Raw genomic sequence first — 18,165 nt, forward strand, 5'->3', positions numbered from 1 at the left:
CTTTCCCTGTAGTTTTACAATCTCAAATAATGAAAGGCTCTCAGCCACACATTGGGACTACAAACATGGGTGTTTAAGTTTTTTTTTGTTTGTTTGTTTTTAGGACTGGAGTCTACAGACTAAAGGGTTTTTAAGAGGGTCTCATGGCACATTAATACTTGTGTGTCCTTGTATGCGTGCTGAAGCTATAAAAACAAAAAAAAAAAAAAGTGACGTCCATTCCTCCAGGTTCATTTGCTGTGGAACAAGCTGGTGGTAGCAAAAGAATCAGGTGGACAGCTATAGCTGTCTTGGATATAATCTATTTTGTACATTTCTGAGATGCCAGGAGGCACCTGTAACAAAACAAATCACCTTCCTCTTCGGTGTTCCACAAAACTTCCCCATGGGGTTTGGTAAGATGATGACAACTTTCTCAAATTGTTCCAGAGGGAATTTTCTAGATCAACCACTGCCTCACAAGTCACGAGACAGGCAGACTCCTGTGCTTTGCACTTTCTTGCTCTTTTAAATAAAGCAGCAGCCATGGCTCTCAGGGAATAGACTAGCAGGACTCCCAAGTCCCTCTCTTCTAGCCAAAGGTTATTTCCTGTTCATTGGAAGTTTACCAATTATCTCAAGGGCAGACATGTAAAAATGCCTCCTATAACCTATTTGCACTGATTCACTTGCCATGAAACTGCTGGCATTAAACTGGTATCATAAGCAGACAAACAATAAGTTGTTTCATCTATTAAAAGAGATAATTAAATTAAGACAGTGGTTTTTAGTAAAGTTTGTTTACTAAAGCTTTGTAATAGGTCTGGCTTTTGAATAAGTTCATTATGAAATACATTCCACTTAAAAAGAGAAAAATGCTACAAAGCCATAAACAGGGAAAGAAAGACACACAGAGTTTCACAAACATCAACAAAACAGCTTTTCACCAGCTGAAGTGGAGAAAAGCTGTGGACAACTCCTCCAAAGAAAGAGCTTCCCTCAGCAAACTCAATACACAAGAGCTAAACAGTGAGACACACCAGAATATTGGTCTGGTTCTTGTATGAGCAGAGAACCACTTCCATTTCACGCTTTGAAATCAGCCGTCGTATAAAGAGCTTGACAAAGCAAAAAGGCTGCTCAGGAAAGGAAATGGCATAATGCCCATTTCCTTTGTTCATGGTAAAGCTCATCGCTGAGCAAAAAGATGCCACTGAAAGTCAAGGAATCCAACAGTGAACAAGGGCTTCAGTGTTGAGGCAAGTATGAACTGCTCCATTATTGTCAGCACTGTCCTCCAGAAGAAACAGTGGTGTTATTAACAACCAGCAAAATCCAAACCAGTGACAGTTTTACAATGCAAATTCCAAACATTTCCCATTGATGAATTAACGGAGTGAAATTTCTCTAGTGAATTATGTTGATGCATGTGAGATCACAAAATTATCTGAAAGAGGAAGCTATGGTAACAGCACTTTTCATCCATATTCACTCAGAGGTGGGCAGAATGCACTCAGAACTGCCTTTGTACTTTTTTCCATTGTATAAAGTCATCTTTGTTTTATAGACTAATGTGTGCAAGTTCATATGTAATGCATGTGACAAAATTATTTCAGAAGACTGTACATAGAATTCATAAATAAATAAATAAATGAAACATTCTGTGTCAGTCACCATCAAAACATAAGAGATGTGCCTGACATAGTCTTAATTCAGCATTTGTATTTCATATGGCGATGATTGTATGGTTGCCATCTGGCCTCATGCCACGCAGAGGAAAAGTGACAGCTGAGCAATGAGATATGGCAGCAATTGTTTTGCTTGTTTCTAAAACTGGAAAATGTTTTATTAAATTGGACAATTTGCAGGAAGGAAAAAAAAGGAGCTACGTCCTGCAATTAAGGTAGTTAAATGCCATTCCTGAGAAATTCTGTTTTATCTGTGCCTCTATCTTTGCATCCGAGACGTTTGTTATGCTATCAGCAGCCAAATTTTTTCAGAAGTAATCACTAATTATGTCTTTTCTGCTGTCTTGGTGGATAGCAGCATGTGCTGTCAGAGGACTTGAGAGGATCTGAACATACAAAGTACTCTATAATACCATGAACTCTTACTGAACAGGCCTTGAATGCACATCACAAAACTACTGGATATTTTTTCACCCTAAATCAGTGAATAAATGATTGTTCCTTCACACAGATTTCTTCAGTCTACTATGAAGATTTATGAACCTTTACATACTCATGTACATAGGACCAAAGAAAAACTCTGAAAAATCCACCATGATCTTCACAGCAGAGCAGGAACAGTGTAAAGTAAATACAAAGACTCACTAAATAAAAGTTAACAGTTAGCTATTCATGAACACTATGTGTTAAGTGAGCACTTAACCTGTGAAATAAATACACATGCACTCAAAGACTTGATCACAAGAAGTATAAGTACATAGTTGCACAGATTATTTAAATTCTACCTTCAGCCTCTTGAGTGTGTGCCTTTGAACCTTAACAACTTCTTTTAACTTGGGAAATCACAACTGGTAAATCTCTCCCCCTCTTTTTTTTTCTTTTCTGTTGTGTTTTTTTTTTTTGGTTGGTTGGTTGGTTTTGGTTGGGTTTTGTTTGTTTGTTTTAAAAGAGGAAGAATTGTGAAGAAAAATCTATAGAGAAATAGTTTCTCACGTTCCTGATATACACTAAGAATAATTCTGCTTTCAGAAAAATGCACTGATATTTTTAATTTGATTCTGACAATCTGCTAAAACTGATGAAGAATGCAAAAAGAATTTGAGAGGCCAGGACTGCAAAAAGATCTATGGCATAAGAAGTGTTTCCGTTTCGAAAACAAAACAAACAAATACACAAAACAAAAAAACACCACCCATGAGACACCTATATAGCATCTTTCATTTGAAGATATCTGAATCAGTAAGTGTGCCAGAAGTGTAGCAGGATCGAAGTAAACAGTGAGTTTATATTGCCTCGGAGAAATGTCAGGAAACATTGTAAGGTGAATATAATCCTATCAGAAATCGTCCATAAAGAGAAATGTGATGGAGTAACAAGCAAATACACAAGTATTTAGGGAGAAAGTTACAAACACTAAAGCAAAACCATGTTTTACTTGGCAAGAAAAGAAAAGGGGTTCTTAATATGTATTTCAGAAAACACAGAAAAAGGAAGCTGTAAAGCTATCATTTTAATGGGAAGTTAAAACAAACCAACAATTGACTTCATGACAATGGCAGATTTTAATAATCTTCACAAAGGAAAAAAAAAATCTCAGTTTATTATAGCAAACCATCTAACAAAGTGGGGGAAAAAAAGAGGATGCTAAGGAGAGTAAGGATTTCCTAAGAATAATTAGATGTATTCTTACATGACATAACTGTAGCATTAATAGCATCCAAGTCAGAAGGGACTTTGCTTTAGAGCAGTTGAAGAACTCGAAGTAAACTAAAGGGAGAGGCAGCAAGATCCCAGAGGATGGTAGAAGAGTAAACAGAGCAACAAGTTTAAATTGAGGAGGAGAAAGCAGGAACTGAGAAAGTTACAGACCAGATGTAGCAACTCTGATACTCAGAAATCCTGGAACACAGAAGGTTAAAAGCTACTTTCAATTTAAGAACAATGTCTTGTTTCCTTTCTGGAGATCAGCACAGTAGCCAGTCTCCTCAATGAAGTCTTCAACACTGACTCACGTGACATTCTCAAAAGCAAAGGTAGCAACCTGATCTTGACAAATAAACTAACTACAGGAAGAACGAGAAAACAACATCCTCATTGCAAAACTACCATGAAAAATACCCGTTCAGCTAAGAGGACATTTCAAGCATCATATAGGAAACTACAACCAAGCTTCCTGCAGGATGCAACTTTCAGTAGCAATTTATGGAGTGACTTACCAATAACTCCATCAGACTAACATACATGTGGAGTCAGGAACATAAATCCAAGCAAAAACATCAGCACTTTCAAAAACCGGGATTAAAAATAATTTTGACAAAAAAGAGAGATCATCTAAACTCAGCATAAGTAAATCGAATAAGGAAAAATACAGATGCAAAACACCACTTTGAAAGTGTAACAGTGAAAATACTCCGACAAAGGAAAAGTGATCAGCTTTACCTCATGACTACTGTAGAAAAGTTCCCAGCTTAACTTGCAGTAAGGGAGACTTAGGGTAGATACCAGGTGAAAAAACAGAAGCATGAATAAATACTGGAATAAAACTAGAGAAATCCCTGTCCCTGGAACTTTTTTAAAGAATAGGTTAGACCAGCATTCATGACTCTGCCTCAAATCACACTTCTGGTGGGGCTGCAGGCAAATTACTCAGTCCTGGCACGGGACTAACCTAACCCAACAGGACATGAGAAACCACTAGAGAGGACCTGAGAAATTGCTGGACACAGTCCCTAGCTGTGAGAGAAGAAAAGTTACAGACAGTGCCGTGAGGGCTGACTGGACTTCCAGCATGGCTAAGGAAGCGTAAGGTGCAAAGCAGCTGACTGGCAGGATGGAGGAGCTCCAGGCAGTGGAAGCCCGCACAGCCAGCACATCAGAGTGACCACACCAGTAGTGCCATGTACTGCTGAGATTACTGAGGGAACAGTACAAGCTCCATCAAATTATACTATGATTTAGCAAGGCTGGAATCAACAGGGAAAACTAATTAGGGGTAGGCTGGTCATGTGAGAGAAGAGTGGGATGGAGGAAGAGGGGCATGTGGCAAAAAGGAAGGTGAAGAAGGAGAAAAGGGGATAACAACCACAGGTGATTGGTACCTACCAGGTAGCCCTGTGCTGCTCCCCATCACAGTTTAAATCAGTGCAGCCAGCAAAACCCTGTTGTTCTGAGCTCACCATGAGAAATCAAACCTGCTTCTGTTGTCAGAAGAACTGGGCCTGGAAAGGAGGTTTGGTGCTCTCCCTGGCAAGCAGGAGAATAGCTCAGTAGAGGGACAGAGCACCTTAGCATCATCATGCTGGTTCTTGTTTGTCCCCAACCTTTTCTTGCCAGACTTATGAAGTTCCTTTTCATTCCTACACTTCAATGACACTTTCGTAATATCAAAGGAGAAGAATGCAAGTTCTACAACTCCAGTCATGCTTAACACATAAAAATGATTTCCAGAATATCCTCAGTGATAAAGTGACCCATTTCCTACCTGGTCTGTGGAATCTCATCAAGCTACGGTGCTATGAAAACGTAAGTTTGTTTTTGCGTTGGCCACTCCATAATAATTTCAGTGAATTTCCCCTTTCACAAGCAACTAAATCCTTTGACTTGACAGTTGGGATACAATTTCGGCATCCTTTGAAGGAGTTGGGAGAACTAGTAATACCATGAAGTTTGGGACTATGACATCTGAAGGAAATTACTAGATAACCACCAAATAACTATTCAATAGACAAATTATAACCAAAGAAATTTATGGTAAACACCAATAGAAAGTTTTATGTACTCTGGATTTACCACAAACAATACTTTCAGAAAGCCACGAGAAGCAGAGGTGATGACTATTTAATTTTAGTTTAGAATGTCTTTTAAGCACAATTTTGTTTAATTTACTATATAGATGTAAAAAAAACCAACCAAACAAACAAACAACTCTTTTCTCAAATATCTAAAAAGTAAAATGCACAGCAATATCTGAAATACCATTAGTTCTATAATTATTCATTGACTTCTTTAATTTTACTTTATATGACTGAAATATATCTGCAACTGTGCACTGAAACTGAAATGAGTTGTCAGAAACTTTCTGCTCATCTTCAAAACGGTAAGCAGAAAAATACTCAATAATGAGCATTCTTAACAAAGAACACTGGATGTTTTGAGGGAGACAAAAAAATAAAAAAAAAAAAATTAAACCACAAACCTGCTATAAACTTCACATCTTAATGGAAAGTCTTTGGATCCTTGACCTGATTCCAAACATCTGTGTGCAACATGCCCTAATATTCTCCATGGGAGTATCCCTAGAGCTCCTGTCACTGTTAAAATATCCAATGAGAAGTCGAAAAGAAGAAAAAAAAAAGAAGAGCAGCAGCCGCTGAAAATCTTCTTTACCAATCACCATGCAATCATTTTCTCAGACACGGCCACTGTTATATTAACTCACTCTAGAAATGATACATAATATTTGCTAGACAGCAGATGCAATGAAGAGGTCACACATCTGGTAACTCAAAGAATATATTCTGTTTCTGTTTGGAATTAAATATTTGCACCACAATATTTTGTACTTCCCAGTTTTTCATCAAACTATCGCTGTTCTATTGTAACAGATACTGCATTTCAGACTTTTCTTATCAATAAACTGACATTAATTAGCTTTTACTGTGATAATGCCTTCTGTGTAACTATGGACAACATACAAAAAAAAAAAAGTAATACTGTTTTGTGGCATTCTGTCTGAAAAACAGAAATGTTTTACTATACAGACAGACAGCACTGTATTCTGCACAGCCTACTATGTTAGTAATCACTGTTGAAGATCTATTGATACAGTCACTGAAATGTGCAACGTAATTCTGAAGTCCTGAAGCTGACATCTCTTAAAAACCTGATATCAAAATGGTGTGAAAAACAATGTGATATGCTATAAGGTAGTTTCCATTGTAAAACTTGCCAAAGACTCACTAGTTAGATGTATGCAACTTCACTAAAACAAAATGCAGCTATGGATGGCAGGGAAAAGCAGAGTGAAGATTATACTCCAGAATTATGAAAAACAAAACCAGCATTCAAATGTACTTGAGCAAATCCCTACAGTTTGGCGAAACAACTCAAGATGCTGAAAAATTGTCTCACATGTAAAGGACAGTATTCTTCAGAAATACACAAACCTCATAGACCCTAATTCTGACTCTAATGTGGTTTCAGATGAGAATAATACACTAGGACAGAACACAGCACACTCGAGGAACCATGGCTATTACTTGGCTCAGGACTGCCAGAGAGAGCAATGTAAATAAAAACTGTTCACAAGTTCTTTATTCGCTTATCTACACACTCCTACACTGCAGGCACAACTTTGAGCAGAGTGGAGCACAGAACACAGACTAGTCTCAGTTTCCTCGCAGCAATGCCAGGTGGTTACTGACTTCCACAAAGATATAGATATAATGACATGGCAAATACAGAAGAACATAATTGCTATCTAGGCAGATCTAAGAGCATTTCCTCAAGACCACACTCAGAAGAAAATGGGGTACACATCATCTGTTCTATGAATCCCCATTCTGGAACAAAAGCTGGCCATGCAACTGCAGCAGAGAACCATGGCATCCAGAAAGACACTTCCTCCCATCTTCTAGACAAGTCAGGAAATCCGGATAGCAAGGTGTATTGCAAAGCTCTCAGCCCGCAGTCTATGTGCGGCGAGCCTGATCCGTATTACTCTAAAATCTTAAGCAATCACAGACATCTGAATCAAGAACACTCCCCTCTACACAACAGAGCAACTAAGTACCTGCAGATGCTACTCCCCACCAGAAAGCTCACCTACAAAGAAAAGATTTGTTAAGTTTGCTACTGCATCCAGCCAACGGATTGTATTCCAAATCCACATAAGCAATGAAGCTGGAGCTACAGAGATCTTGGATCCAAATTTGACCAACTCCCCAACCTTGGGTGTCCTGTTGCAGTATTTAGTCTTCCATCTTGCTTTTTACTGTAAATGGTAAATAACCTTATGACAGTTTTCTCATTCTCCCCCACCATAATTCATCAGGGCACTACCATTCTAAACTAACTCACAGTTACCCATCCTTACCAAAAGAGCTTTCTTCTTTAATGAGAACTGCTGTCTGAAACTCTGGACTACAGAATCAGAACTTACACAATGAGAACTTTCACTATGAAGTTATTTATATCAACAACTCATGGTTAACAAAGCAGTAAGCAATTTTAACTGGCTTTTATCTTGCTCTTTGCTACATGTATGGCTTTTTAACATTTTTATTAAATTTTTATTGCAACTCACCAAAATTTCTCTTTGTTCTTCCAGATTTTTTAAAAAGTTTGAAAACTCATGAAGCGACGCATCTGTAATACAAATCCAGAAAAAAAGCTCAATAATGTTGCAGGATAGCATGGCAAAAATATAGCCATTTACGGTCACTTTGTACGTACCTATGTATCTTTCATCATCTGTCTCTGCATCGCCAATAAATTCAAATTTAAAGTCTCTCAGAGAATGGGCAAATTTTCTCTGGGCTGCCGAAAGATCTGCAAAGAAAAAAAAGCAGAGATTGAAGGTTAGACAATGATTTTTCACTAGTATATTTCTCAGAACAAATGCACACCTTAGGATTTTCTGTACACAGATAGCTCTGCAAGTGAAATGTTTATACCTAAACTAAATTTAAAATAATTGTTATACTGGAACCAGAAATTCCACGGAGATAAACTATGCCAAGAGTTAGTCAAATGCATACCATTAAAATTGATTTTGTATAACTGCTTTGTAGTATTCCCAAAACATTTTTTCAACCCAATTTTACATATTAGTGTTTGACAATTTGGGGTCGGAGGGCTGAACTCATACAGCCCTCAGGAAGTAATCAGAGTCTGCATTCAGTCACAACATCACCATTATAAACCTTCACTGAGATTTATAAAGCTGTAAATAAGCAGTGCACACACACTTTTCGGTTGTGCTGACATGTGCAGGTTGGGAATATCACAAGTTCTGGAAGGATGGAATTGCACAACGGAAAAAAAAGATGTATGTGCAGTACACTCCTACCCAGTAGTAAAGGTTTTACTCACATTTTTGTTGTCAGCCAGAGTTAAGGACAATTTGAAATATTTAGTTAATCTATAATCTTTTTCTTAGCACATGCAGTTCTGAAGGGCTAAGACTAACTCTCAACAGACCAGCTAAGCATTTTGTACTTTAATATTAACCAGAGTTAAAAAACTAAAAACTTGGGGTTTATTTATGGTTCTTGGGTTTGTTTTTTTTTTAGTTTTTCAAAAAAAAAAGAAAAAATAAATAAAAAAAAAATCCACACCAAAAACTAGCCTTATGATAGTCCCAGCATCCAACACATTGTGGTTTATGTATCATGTATCATAGCCAAATACAACTTTGACACGCAATGCTGCACTGAAAGTTCAGTGCAACCAATACTTTACAAACTGCAAGAGACAACCCCAAAAGAAAACAATGCTTTCTGTTCTTTGTCATTCCACATTCCTTTCTTTTCACCCACTTCTCATTAGTCCTTTTCTCACCTATTGTGTAACAGGGCTGTTCCCTGTGATGTCCTACTGCCATCTACTCACCTCCCTTTTGCCACTGCTTCTGAAGCCTGTACCTGCACTCTGTAAGTCACAAAACAGCAGGATGCTGCACAGGGTTGAAGAGACAGGGATAAGAAGGTTGAAGGAAAAAGCAACATAATTCCCATGTGAAAGGAAACATGGGTATCTTAACTCAAGTGTCTTGTGGGCTAATAGGCTGTTCATAAAGTGGACAGCAAAAGAAACAAGTTCTGAAGGCTGTGAAAGGCTTAAAATGGAAAATAATGAGTTGCTTAAAAAATCTAATATCATGCTTATTTGTGAGCCAGGTCACAACACAAGGCTGAAAAGAGTTTATTTATGGAAGAATCAGTCCAACAAAACATGCTGTCCCAAACTTACTTAATTTTCTTGAATCCAATAATCCCTTACCAAAGCCCTGTCATATGAGAACAAGCCCCAAGCTAGAGGAAGGAACGGTTTATTATATTTTACTCTGCTTGCAGAAGTACATTCACATAATGCCGGAAAAGGTACATGTTAAGAACAGGCACACAGCACCACATGCATGAAATTCGCCTCTTTCCCCTTCACAGGCTGAAAGGGTACCAAAATACTGACGTGGGCTATGAGCTTTGATGAGCCTTTCTAGAGCAGTGCAAAACTAGCTCCTGCATGGTTACACATCCCATTTCTCCACCAAAAGCCACGTCTCTGGTGACAGTGACAGCAGACAGAACCTGTGCCCACAACCATTTTCAGAGTGAAGTCCGACATCCTCCATCAAGTTGAGAAAGGGCTGAATCAAACCACTTTCTCACAAGATCAGAAAAGGCACATTTGTACATTTCTCTTTACCAAATCTGCTAAGCGATAGGAAATTACTGACAAAAGGGCTGAATAGGTGGTTGGGGGCAGTAACCTTCTAACACACCAAAGCTGGATTTGTGATTTACAGAGTTCCTGCATTAGAGTCATGAAGCCACATAATTTTTTTGCAATGTCTTCCCACAATTTATTTCTGAAATGTTTAAGAACTGCTCCAGAAAATTTTGGAAAGTATTGGGGTAAGTGGAGGTTGAGGGTTTGGGATGCAGAAGAATGACCTGTTGAGTCAAGAAAAGCTGCAGCTACCTGGCTACTGAACCAACACTTAGAAGAAAAGACACCAACATAGGAAGAGATTTTCTGATGGATTTTAAGGATTTGGCACTTTCAACATACATGGAAATTCACTGAAGCAAAATAAAAACTAATCACATGTTGCATGATGTAACAGAGAAGAAACAAATCTGACTGAGGGAAGAACACTCCACACATTTGGTACAATAGACTGCTGCAATGATCAGAGTCCTAACTGTTGTCAAAACAGACTTTTAATCCTGCTTAATCAGCAGATGTTAACTACAATATTCATCCTCCAACGTTTATACATCATCCATCAGTCTTCTTTTATTTTGGCTAAATTTACGTTTATGATCACATTCTGTTTTCATTCCCTATGCCAAAATAGTACTGGTTTAACATAAAACTAGTACCTTACCAGGCAGAACCACTGATGCCCAGCCATTCACAGGAACAGAAGAGGCTCTGGGCTGCCTCTTGATAAACTAAAAGAAACAAAACTGAGTATCAAGTAGAAATGGAGGAAAATTTTCTCAAATGGTCAGAGAAAGAATACTGAACTTGTTCTGCTACAGCACAGGAAAAGTTATGAGGATGGTGGCTAGACTCAAAAAGACAATGTACAGCCCTGTGTTGGATTTTCTTGCTATCTGACAAACCATGGCCAGAGACCTGAGACCGTCTGCAGTCAAACCTTCTGCTGTGAGGCAAATTGCATTAAACTGCTCCAGCCTTTACCCTTGTAAATTCCGCATATCCCACAATACACACATAGACATTCACATTAATTACAAGCATTTATAAAACTCTATAAACAAACTAGATTCTGATATTGTCATAAGTACTATACTCTCTTACTATTGTATTATGATTAAAATGCTGAGCTTGCTTAAGTTAGAAGTTTTGTAAATGTAACTTGGCTCTTTTTCATTCTGTATCAGAAGACCTTTACTACAACAAAATTATTCAGCTGGCCCTGACAGATATATCCCGGTATTGTTCCACATCAGCATCAGACCTTGCAAGACCAATATGTGCTATATAACAGACCACAAACATACATGAATTTCAGCTACATGCATTAGAATAAGACAGTAAATAAGTATGACACGTATCAAATAGAGTGGCCAGTTACGTTGATTATGAAAATAAAGCTGTAGCCTACTGAAAAAACAGAGTGAAAATTTAGAAGGCCAAAAAAGCAATTAATTTATTCCTTTTCATTTCCATATTGTATACAATAACACCAAAAAGAAAGATATAGGAAGCAGTAATAGGGTTGTTGCTCACTGAAAGCAGCTGCTACCATTTACAGGCAGGAACAGGGCATTCAAGATCAAAGAGCACTTAAATATCAACCAAACATGAACACTCTTTCCTGAATAAAATGTAATCCTGGCAAACTCACAAGGCAGAGTAATTTCAAACACTCACCTTTTCAAAACACTAAAAGAAACCAAGCATCTGCTAAATGTTTTGACCAAAAGACTGAACAGAAAGACAGACACATTCCCAAACAGAGAAGGCAGTGACATAAGGACACCAGGGTTTTTCATTTTCTCTCTTTGTTAAAGTTCATATCAGTACACTGTATTTTTTTCACGTTCAAATGCAACTACTTAAAAACACCAGAAGAAATGGGAGGAGTCACCAGTTCTCCCATTTTACTCTGAAACACTTCAGTAACAGTGTTCTCGTCAGCATACCCTGTGCCAGATGCGCTGCCGGTACCCCACACAAATAATACCTCTATATTTTTCCATTTGGAGGAAAATATTTTTGTTCCTTATCTGAGCTGAACCAACACGACACCATTAGTTGCTAGGTGGTGACCAGCCCTCATTTACAGCACCAGACTCCAATCGCTTCCTTTATTCTAAGATCAGTACTAACTTCAGTGTTAGCCACCTAAACTAAAACTCTTGCACAAAGCAAGACAGTATTGCTTCTCAAGACTATCCTGGATCTCTCTGCATGGCAGGAGAATTGTCTGCTTGCAACAGCCCTTTGTATTAGTGTTAGAATTTTTCTACAGTAAAATACAAATTTCTACCATCAAGCTTCACTTCTACTGCACCATGATAATTCTTTAAAAACAACTGCAATTACATTGTCGTTCCTCATCCCCAGCTACAAATCCCATTTTCACTACCAGATATGCTCCAGGAATCAGAGATTCCTAGTAGTTTTATTTAACATGGGTTAAAATTGGCCTGGTCTTTTTCAACAACATTGCCCTCAAAAAGCTAAAAGGTTAACAAATACTTAGATTTAACTACCAAGCTCATCTTCAATCTACATTACTACATTAAGGACTAATATTAGACTACTCAACCTATTTTCCTCACAGTAAGCGAAGATCAAGCAAGGTACACACCGTCATGAAACAGGCAACGACAAGCTGAGCGAGAGTCAGCATCTCCCCTCTTCTTCCCAGGCATTAATCTAACGATTGATGCTAATAAGCAGCTTCAGAGGAACACAGTACTTAAGAGTTTGTCCAAGAGCTGCAATATGAACTTGCATGATGTGTTGTACAAATCACACACCACCTCAACACTTACGAAAGCAACTCCGTGTTTCTCTTCTGTGTCCCCTTTAGCAAGGTGAACAATGAAAACTAATATAATCCACAACACTGAGAACATGAACAGGATTTAGTTATTACCTCAGTAAGGTGGATAAACAGGATTTACTTATCAACTTAGCAGAAGCAAGCCATGTGGTAGATTCTTAAGAGCAGTAACACATTCCAACTCCCTAAGACCAAATAAACCTTTTACTACTCATTTTTACCTGAGAAGCATAGTGAAAAAATCATCAAAACACACACACAAAAAAGTGACCATAAAGCTAAACCACAAAGTTATTAATTCCCCTCCAAAGCCATAATGGAAATCAAGTTCAAAGACTAAAAGGTCTCTAGAGTCCAGTTTTGGCAACACCAGGTTGCCCATGGCAACTCATGAGTTTCTGAAAGCTTAGCAAATTCAGGTATGAGGATTAAAAATCAACTCATTACTGATTTGTCAAGTAGTTCTTAACATCCCCTCCCCCTGCATAATACAGTGTAAGAGTATTTGGACCACTGAACCATTTCCCACACCTTTAAAACAAATAAGAAAAACCACAATACCTCTCCGTTTCAGTTATTTGAGTTTAACTCATGTAGCAACACAGCGTTGTGCTCCTGCCGCCCCAAAGGCACCTGTTCAGGCAAAGCTCCCAAGCATCTAGCAGCTCACAGCTTCACACCTCTGCATTCATGTAGTCAGGTCTGAGACAAATCTACACCAAGTATATCAAAGTTATAACGGATTTGTTATTTAACAAAAGAATCAGAAATGAGGTGGCAGAATGAAGTCTTTCAAATTTTAACATGGAAGGGGCTTTGTTACCAAATTAAAAAGAAAAAAAAAAAAATCAAAACACAAAAATCCCACCTACAAACAACACACCCCCCCAACCCAACTTGCATTTCAGCATCAAACAGAAAAAATAAAATTGCAGGAATAAAATTAAAACCAAAAAACCCTAAGGTAATTAATATGTAAATACAAGAAATAAATAAAAATTTCAGGATTCTTAATTCCTAGCAGATTTTTTCTTTTTAACTTGTCACAGATAGGAATTGACATTGTTCTTCTATTACACTGAAAGTCCAAATTTTTTCACGACTCTCCCAACTAATGACAACAGGAAGTGAACTCCTAGAAACCAGAAACAAAAAGCACAGTTTTATTGTCCAATCTAAGAAAAAGGAAGAAAACAGAATATTAGGGCAATGAATACCATTCTTCAGAACAGTGCTCTCTGTTAGGAACTGACTGGTCTTAAATGTTTCTTCCACAGTGTTCAACGTTCCCTGTTACCAGTTTAAGCACATGCTGGGGTCATTAATTTTGGCATAATTATGGAACAAGTAAAAACAGGCTATTTAGCCTGAGCAAGCCACATGTAAATGGCATGACAGATAGTCTAACCTCCTCCCCACTTCTTAAGAGATAGAACCACCCATTTTTTTTGCAAGATTTCTATTTCATGGGTTACTGCTATCATTATTTTGTTATTTTCCTTCTTTTCAAATGCATAATCTCATCGTCTAAGTGTCACTATTGTTCCCATTGATCAAAACAGACTAGTTAAGAAAGTTTCCAGATTTTAGCAGAGTAGACTCCTGTTTTCGTAGGTATGCAAAAAGTTTTAGATGCCATAACCTCCAACTGCTGTTTTCTGCTATAGAAAGTGTGCAGCATAATAACAGAAAATGCAGATCATCTTATCTACCTTCCCTAGTTCTCCAACTTTCACCAGTGAAAACAAATTTCCTCCTCTCTCTACCCTTGCAAGTACAACAGTACAAACTCCACATTCCCCGACATCAAGAAACAATTAACATGTTAATTACCATATGCGCAATATCACAAAGTAGTATCTTGTGGGGCTATGGGCAAAACACCAAATCATGCTGGTATTGTCCGCGGGTTTCACCACACCTTCTTGAGCTCTGGGTATTTGCTTTTTTTAAGCTGGATCTTTGAAACTGGCAAACCAGTCCTACTCCACCCTGCCAAGGGCACTTTCCTCTTCGCATCACATGCACACTTGGCATCTCAGCAGAGATTAAGGCTCTCCTAGAGCATCTCCAACAGCTCTTACAAAAAATGACAACCCTATGTCAGCTCAGATAGCAACCACATCTTTCAGTTCTGCTCTTCAAGAACACAGCATTAAGTTACATTTCACGAAAGAAAAAGACAAGCTGCATCCCTGGCCCTGCAATCCTGCCAATAAATTCACTGCTTCAGGGGTGGAGAAACATTCCTGCAACCACTCTGACATAGGACCTGTATGCTAAAGACTCTGCTGAACCATCAGGTAAGTGTGATGGAGGCGCTGCAGAGTACCACAAAGACAGTTAGTCTTCAAAGGAGTCATAACCATCTTCCTGATCCTTATGACTTTCACATCCCTTACAAGAAGATAGAACAAAAAAAGTAGTAAATTAGAAAGCAAGGATTAAGAAAAACAGATTTGCAATGCAGAAATTATGAGAGCATTCCACCAAATTCACACAGTTCACAAAGAAAGAAACTAGCATTTCAGGATTTGCTGCAAAGGTTTCCCTCTATCATACTGCACCAAATGGTAGCAAGATGGACACTTGGTTCCACTTAAATTTGAGAAGAAACTTCTTCTCAGTGAGGGTAACAGAGCGCTGGAACAGGCTGCCCAGGGAGGTTGTGGAGTCTCCTACTCTGGAGACATTCAAAACCCGCCTGGACACCTTCCTGTGTAACCTCATCTGGGTGTTCCTGCTCCGGCAGGGGGATTGGACTGGATGATCTTTTGAGGTCCCTTCTAATCCCCAACATTCTGTGATTCTGTGACACCAATGTTATGCATATAATCTGTTCCCAAAAGAAAACTCTGCATCAAACCAGAAGGAACAGTTTGAATACGCAATAACAAAATGATTTTACCATCAAAGCTTCCACTGGTAAAACTTTCTACAATATCTTCAGCTCCATGAGAAACACAGACTTGTCCTCCGAAAGCAACTGAATTAGAAAATGTGAGATGAAAACATCTCTTTTCAGAGTTCAGGATTTTACTATTATTAATGTAAAGATGTATGAAATAAGACGACTACACTTCTATTAGTGACTTTTCTAGCAGAAATTTAAAACTGACTTAAGTCTTCTATAAAATAACTCCAGTAAATGGAACATAAATTTCAAGATGTTTATATTCTTTAATTAAAATTCTCATCAAGCAGCACAGATTTGAAGGCCCACCTGCATTTTATGTATGGATTCTTTATCCATATTTATTCTGTAGCATGGCTATATTCCTATTTCACAAATCATATCCTAAACTAAGCTATTGATGTCTCAGGGACAATTTGCCAACAAGCAAGGGTGCTCAGTAGCAAGGAAATCAGGTCATGCTGCTTAAGGATGAAAATTCATGCTGGATAACTGAAAACATTCTCATCAGCTGGGAACTCTGAAAAAAAATTTAACTGTCACAGGAAAAAAATGTGGTTATTGCACAGATAATCATCCAAAAACAGCATTCTGAATATATTAGTTCTGGAGTATTGCTTTCTTTCCCAGACTTATTTCCCACACAATAACTATAATATTTACATAGAACAGAATACACTGCGTTGAAATATTATTTTGATTGTGAAAGAAAAGACCAATTCACTGTTGGGTAGAAGCTCAATTTTGCCATTATATTCTCCAACTTATGAAAGAGTTTTGTGGTTCAGGGGCAACCGCACATAATCAAGTCTATACTCTGAATATGTACAATGCAGCATTAACCCCTCACAGCTCATCTTACGTGAAATATTCTCTGAATTCAGAGCACTTCTCAAAATCCAAATATGTAACAGGACCTGTCTGTCTAATTTCTCCAGTCATCAAAATTTACTTATGATGATCGGGTAAGTTGTTACATCAACACAGCAGGAAGACCTGACCCATCACCATAGCACAGATGTTTCCCTCTTGCAAGAAATGGGACTGACTTCATTATTTGAAGTCTATTGTCTTACAAAGCACACATGTGACTGAAATTTGATGCAGCTGAGAAAGTTGGAGGCAGAATACTGCTCAACCTAGGAAGGGAAGGTCACAACGAATATCTTACAGGTTTTTCACATGATGCATCTGTTGCCAGTAACTACGAACATCATCTCAAAGCAAGAATATCCAATAATTAGTTTCAGCACAGTTTTCTCCACAGCAGCAAACAAGGGAGGGCAGCAAAAAAAAAAAAAAAAAAAAGAAAGAAAAATACACCACACCACGCCTTTTCCCACAGTTTGTAGCTAAATTAATCCTGAACAGTATTTCATGTAATAAAGGCCTTATTCCAGACAGAGTTCTCTGACTGCTTAGTTCCAGCCATCTGCAAACGATGCAAGTGTAAGTGCTCTCCATGGCAAGTCGAAGACAACTCCATAATGGGAAGTGTTAGGCAGCCAAAACACATGAAGGGTTGGTAACCACCTTCCTAACAAATGACTAGAGCAAGTATTTTCATCATCTTTAAAAGCACATGTTGTTCAACTTTTGGTTTGAAATATTTTATGAAGCTGTGTATCAAGTCTGCAGAAACATCAACATTAAACATGAAAACCTTTGCCAAAAATAAGAAAAAGTCGAAGTATGAGTCACAATATTTTCTCTCTTGAAAACAGCAGATATCCCAAAACATTGTCACTTGCATGGAGTTACTGCCTGCCTGAATGTTTGCATGTGTAGACAAAAAGCCACGAGGAGATCAAACTTGCAAGATATTGTGATTTCTCCACAACAAAACATGTCCAAACACGCACTTGGCACACCTGCACCCATATAATTAGAGTATTACATGAAATGGCTACCTAGTAGTTTGTCATCAGTAAGACCATAAAAGGTTCAGAAAATAAAGTTACATTTTCACCAGTTCTTCTGCTCATGAGTCACGAGAAGCCAAATTCTTCCAGTAGGCTTAGAAAGACCTTAGATAATATAGCTTCATTTTCCCAAGTGAACCAAGATTCAAGTGGAAGAGGATGGAGGAGAACACAACGAGAAATGGAAGAGAACAAACAAGCAGCTGAGATTTATAATTCAACAAGTAGTGGCCCAACCTTCTTGCTATTTATTTACTTATTTATTTATTAAAAGGTGAGACTATGATTGCATTTTGGAAAATACTTGACAGTTTAGAGCATTTCTACACAAAACCTACAAATCCGAATTCAAAATTCAGAGGGTAGGAATTCTGGCAAGATTTGCATTAAACT

General features: G+C 38.0%; 1 protein-coding gene across 2 annotated transcripts in view; it reads right to left on the reverse strand.

Annotated features, from left to right (window-relative positions):
- ARHGAP10 (Rho GTPase activating protein 10) overlaps nt 1-18,165 on the reverse strand; it is a 149,056-nt gene that overhangs the window by 96,110 nt on the left and 34,781 nt on the right. For both annotated transcript variants that reach the window (XM_071808001.1, XM_065837626.2), the window contains exons 2-3: nt 8,121-8,216; nt 7,972-8,033 (exon numbers count right to left, since the gene is read on the reverse strand). In XM_071808001.1, coding sequence (XP_071664102.1) covers nt 7,972-8,033; nt 8,121-8,216 — 158 coding nt within the window. The remainder of the gene's footprint in view (nt 1-7,971; nt 8,034-8,120; nt 8,217-18,165) is intronic.

This window comes from Patagioenas fasciata, chromosome 4 (genome assembly GCF_037038585.1).
Source record: "Patagioenas fasciata isolate bPatFas1 chromosome 4, bPatFas1.hap1, whole genome shotgun sequence".
NCBI classification, from domain to species: Eukaryota; Metazoa; Chordata; class Aves; order Columbiformes; family Columbidae; genus Patagioenas; species Patagioenas fasciata.